The 5845-nt window shown below is 35.4% G+C and overlaps 1 protein-coding gene across 1 annotated transcript in view; it reads right to left on the bottom strand.

Moving 5' to 3' along the window:
- Positions 1–5845, bottom strand: part of LOC106875218 (notchless protein homolog 1) — a 210684-nt gene that overhangs the window by 191942 nt on the left and 12897 nt on the right. The window contains exons 7-8 of the mRNA XM_014923267.2: positions 5153–5189; positions 1505–1660 (exon numbers count right to left, since the gene is read on the bottom strand). Of these exons, the coding sequence (XP_014778753.1) occupies positions 1505–1660; positions 5153–5189 (193 nt within the window). The remainder of the gene's footprint in view (positions 1–1504; positions 1661–5152; positions 5190–5845) is intronic.

The following is a 5845-nucleotide window of genomic DNA, read 5'->3' as shown; positions in this document are numbered from 1 at the left end:
AAGCGGGTCTTTTTTTCTTCAAAGCTTGGTTCAAATGCTCTAATTGCTGACAGTAGACTTGAGCATTGATTGTTACATTAGGTGGTGACAATTCAAAGTGAATTACTCCTTTGCAATCCCACCAGACAGAGAGAAGAACCTTTTCTCCATGAAATTCCCTTCTCAGTTGTGGTTAAGTTTTTTTCCCTTTTACCAAGCCACTGTTTACAACATTTAATATTTCGACAGAAGATCCATTTTTCGTCTCCAGTCACAAGTCTATCCAAAAATGGTGAAATGAGTTTGTGAGAATGGAGAGAAGAGCAGATGCCAACTCGGGATTTGTGGTTGCTTTTGGACAATTGATGAAGCACCCATTTTCCAAGTTTAGGAACCTTTCCAAGTTGTTGAAGATGACGATGAACAGTTGTATGGTTTGAACTAAGCTTTATTGCCAATTCTTCAACTGATAATGCAGGATTTTCTTCAAGTAATGCCTCAAGGAGCTTATCATCAAACTCAAATGGACATCCTGTTCGATCTTCATAAACCATCTTCTGCAAGTTCTTTCATTCAAGCATTCTTTCCCATAAACTGAGTGTATGTTTCAAATCATTTCGGCTGCATTGTTTCCTTTTTTGTACTCATAAAGCATTATATGCCTTAAATGCTCTTTGGATACTTCCATGTTAGAAAGGGTTTCAAACAAAGAAATTTTAATTCTATTATTTTGTAAAGTAATATTTAAGTAGTTTAAATATACACAAATGCATAAAAATAATTTTTAATTCCATTAAACATTCTAAAATACTATTAAATTTCATTCAATTTTAAAAAAAGTAAAATCGGACAGAACTTATGGGATGACCTGATATTCCATTATTTAAGAAGGTACAATATAACTGATAAAAAATAAATTTTATGGACTAATCAATCAGAGAAGAAAATATACTCAAACTAGAAACCTTGGATGAATGCTTTGAAGAGAATTTGGCTACTACCTCAAGCAGATGCAATGCCAATGTACAAGCTTCTTCAAAGGTTTGAGTAGAAAGAGTAGTGGCATGAGGAAGGTGGGTGGTGATAGTATAAGTTAGTCATAACATCATCATCATTTAAGATGTGCTTTCCATGCTGGCATGGGTTGGATGGTTTAAGAGAAGCTGGCAAGCCAGGGGACTGCACCAAGCACTTTACAGAATGGATTGAGTAATGGTGAGGTCTGCTTTGGCATGTTTTTTTAGTTGGATGCCCTTCCTAATGCCAACTACTTTACAGTGTGGACTGGATGCTTTTTATATGGCACAAGCACCAGCGAAGTTACCAAGTTACTTGCAAGTCAAAGGTCCTTTGGGAGGAGGGGGGAGTATTGGAAGAGGTGGCATTGTGCCAGGTGAGATAAGATAAATAAACAGCAATAGTGTAATGAGTGCAGTAGGTGAAAAGAAGAGTAGATTTAAAATCATATTAAGACTTGATATGCACAGAAGAAAGAAAATTCAGTAAATTTTAAATTCCAACTCACATCTTCTGGATTCCATACTTTGATGGTGCGATCTTGGGATGAAGAGAATAATAGATTCTCACCACCCCATTTGATGCAAGTAACACACTGTAAATGACCATTCAGGGTAATACAACACTGGCTTAGTACAGTATTCCAAATTCGAACTGAGCTGTCCTGGTTAAAAAAAACAACAGATGAACAATTAGAAATAGATATACATTATGAGCGGATATAAAGAACAGACATTCTTGTGTGTTTCTACTTACAATCATTGCCCAAAAAGATAGATGAGAGTGAAGCCTAGATATTATATGCAAAATACTATACATATATAGATATACATATATGCATATATACACAGACACAGCACCACACATACATACAAATCCCTCATAAATAAATATGCATATACAAACACTGTATGTATGTACGTATGTGTGTATAGAGAGGGAGAGAGAGAGAGAGATCATAACTAGTCATAACCAATATTTTATTCTTTATATAATGTACACATATCATCTTTTGCAAGTTAATATTATACCCTAAGTCATTGCATACATTATAAAAGTAATACTGGTTTCAAATTTTGGCACTCTGTATGAATTATCACCTCTTAGAGCTTCGGTGGAATTTGGATTCAGAATGTAAAGATGGATGAAATGCCACTATGCATTTTGCCCAGCGTGCTAACGATTCTGCCAGCTTGTTGCCTTCATCATAAAAGTAATATTGGTACTGGGTGACCATGTAGCCCCAAATGGTTTGTAGTGGTAGTTACTAATTTGCAATACTCAAGCTTTGAAGAATGAAGCCTCTACACTAGATCATAAATTGAGTAAAACACATATTTAAGTATTGTGTTACACAAATGCAGGTGGTATACATCATTTAAAGTTAGTGCTAGGAAATTTTGATACAATATAAAGGACATAATGGAAATTAATCTGCACAAGTCAAATTTTGCAACACCACTACAACACATATGAAAAATGACATTGTTTAAGTGGCAGCCATTTTCGGCTTCACATGCCCATGCTCTTTCCAAAATTTGCACCATAAAACCCTCAAGAGTTTCAGAACCCCTCTTCTCTGATTTACCTATTGATGTTCTCCTTCAGTTGCACCAGGGTTTCTGGTTTGTTGACATAAACCCTCTCTTTGAGGTATATCCACAAGAAAAAATCCAGGCTAGTCAAGTCTGGGGAATGTGAAGTCCAGTTAACATTGCCGGAGCGGGAGATTATTCTCTCTCCAAAGCACTGCCGTAGCAACTGCATTGTTACTCTTGCGGTATGAGCAGTTGCCCTACCTTGCTGGAACCATGTGTGAAGTCTACTTTGGATGGCCTTCATGTTCCCCAGACTTGACTAGCCCAGATTTTTTCTTGTGGGGATACCTGAAAGAGAGGATTTATGTTCACAAACCGGAGACCCTGGTGCAACTGAAGAACATCAATAGAGAGAGCAGAGAAGTGGGGTCTGAGACTCTCGAGAGTGTTATGGTGCAAGTTTTTGAAACAGCACGGCATGCGAAGCTGAAAATGGCTGCCTTTTAAGCGATGCCATTTTTCTTATGTGATATTGTGGTGTTGCAAAATTTGACTCATGCATATTAATTTCCATTTTGCCCTTTATATTTTAACAAAATTTCATGCATTTATATGTAAAGGTAACGAAGTTATTAAGAATTCAAACTCATCAATGACTTTTGGGACACCCTGTATAATTTGTTCAGAAAAATATAAATAATAAATAAGGGAGGTAACTCTTGCTTATATTTACATATTTAATTCACATCATCATCATCACCGTCGTTTAACGTCCGCCAATGATAGAAAAGCATTTACGTTATTATTCTCTCAGCGAGAGATCGTGAGATCTTCTTTGAATTACATCTATCGTTCCAAGAAGAACGCGATGCCCACGGCGGGAACTATTTTCAGCAGAGAATGGGCTAATTTTGCTTTAAAACAATAATACCGTGCCTTTATATCTAAGGGAAACAACTTTTCTTTAACTAATGATCTTTTAAACAATAATTTAAAGTAAATAATGAAAATGTTTCGTTTTTGTATTTGGTTTGCAAGATTTTTTATGTGATTTCGTGTGTTGAAGCATATTCTGTTGTTTCTGGGGAGTCATTTTCTTATTGTGCCTTGAAATTTAACACACTCACCGTTAAAATTTCCACTTATTTCTTATTTTTATTTTCCTAAAATTTTCGTTTAGTCTTGACAGTCAAGACTATTGATAAGGTTGCAAGACGCAACGAAAATTTTAGGAAAATAAAAATAAGAAATAAGTGGAAATTTTAACGGTGAGTGTGTTAAATTTCAAGGCACAATAAGAAAATGACTCTCCCCAGACACAACAGAATGAAAATGTTGAAATCGATAAAACCTTTGCAGAAACGCAAAAATAATTCAAATAGAGCAGGAAGTAAATTCCACCTCTACACACACACACGAAATGGCGAAGAGGCATATTACTTGAGTTTCCAAACTGATTTAATACCACATTATTCCTAATAACTAGAGAGTATATTCATCCGTTGTCATGAGTTAAATGAGAAAGCTAATGGAATATATACACTGTACAGCATATATAAACATCAACTGAAGTTTGGGAAGCCAATAACTGTAGCTATAAGAAAAGAATATGTAGAATCAGAATGGAAAAAGGTAAAAACCAAAATGGAGTGGGAATCACCAGACTATACCTCTTGGTTATTTAGAAGCAACTTACATGCTGAAAATATTATGGAAACCAAGATTTTAGAAATCATAACTTAATGATATTCGCTTTTCACATTGATAAAATATTTTACAACAGAGAGAAGAGGGTGTAGAATTTCTAGTAAGCCCTTCAAAGTTGTTCCCCCTTTAGATGCTATTTAAGGCATGTAGGCGCAGGTGTGGCCGAATGGTGAGAAATTTGCTTCCCAACAACTCTCATTGTGTGGCACCATGGGAAAATGTTTTCTACTATAGCTTCGGGCCGACCAAAGCCTTGTGAGTGGATTTGGTAGACGGAAACTGAAAAAAGAAAAACTCGTCGTATATGTATATGTGTGTGTGTGTGTATAAGTGTGTTTGTCCCCAACCACTACTTGACAACCATTGTTGGTGTGTTTACATCCCCATAAATTAGTGGTTCGGTAAAAGAGACCGAAAGACTTAAAAAAAAAGAACATATGTACTTAGGTTGATAAATTCAACTAAAAATTCCTCAATGCGGTGCCCCAGCATGGCTGCAGTCTAATGACATAAACAAGTAAAATATATCTATCCTAATTACAAGAGGAAGAATAAGTACCAGGTTAAAAGGTGACATCATTATGAAGTTATACACAATTAAACACTGCAGCCCATATTGTTAAACAAAGAAGACTGGGGGCTACTTAACAACACTATAAAAGATATGAAGATATTTTTCATATTCGTTTATGACACAAAGATGAGATAAGTATTTTAAGGAAGAAACATCATGCCACTGTCGACAACTGGACATTATTTTGCAATGACTGAATCACTTTACACATACTGCAAGTAATGATATGATATATGCGCTGCCTAAACAGTTAGAAATATCTTTTTTGTCTCTTGTTTATATAAGTGACAGAGTATAATAAGTAAAATTATAGAAGATTATCAATGATGAGAATTACCTTAGATGAACTTGCTAAATACAGGCTTTCTGGATCTCTGGAAATATTAAAAAAACAACTATATAAGAATAACAGATAGTCATATGAAGCAGGAAAAGAAAAGATTGAGAGAAGATTAGTAATAGTAAGATAAGTATGGATGTGTGGAAGTTCAACTGTTATCTCTCAGCCATAATTTAGTTGTTATTTTTTGATTTTTTAAAAATACATCTATCTTTGGATGAGTGGGACGGGATTTTCTGGGACGGTGCTTTACAGCAGCATGCTCTTCTTGATTGTGACCCTTTCAGTTATCTCTTATAGCACACTATTTAGAGAAATTCCTCGCAGGCTATTAAAAAGGGACACAACTGAGTAAAATACGTAATATAAATTTATTCCAGTTATTTCCCTTCGCAGAGCAAATAATACCTGAGTGTTTTAAGTATAGAGACTTACTTTATTGTGCCAACATAAGACATGATTTTCATTTAAAAAACAAAACTATCTTGAGAAAGATTTGACAGCTACTAAATCCGTCAATTATTGAGAAGCACTTTTCCCTAGCCTAAGCTCTCGGAAAGACTTCCGCGTCCCCCAATTTTCACCCAAATTTGTTTATTTTTAAAATGTTTTTTGACATAAACCCCCGTTTTCGGATACGGAGGTTCGGGAAAATTGCCAAAAATCGGCATTGTGAAGTTCCCCCCCCCC

Source organism: Octopus bimaculoides, chromosome 1 (assembly GCF_001194135.2).
Source record: "Octopus bimaculoides isolate UCB-OBI-ISO-001 chromosome 1, ASM119413v2, whole genome shotgun sequence".
Taxonomy (NCBI): Eukaryota; Metazoa; Mollusca; class Cephalopoda; order Octopoda; family Octopodidae; genus Octopus; species Octopus bimaculoides.
The sequence above is the reverse complement of the archived record's forward strand: the minus strand, read 5'-3'. Positions and strand labels throughout refer to the sequence as shown.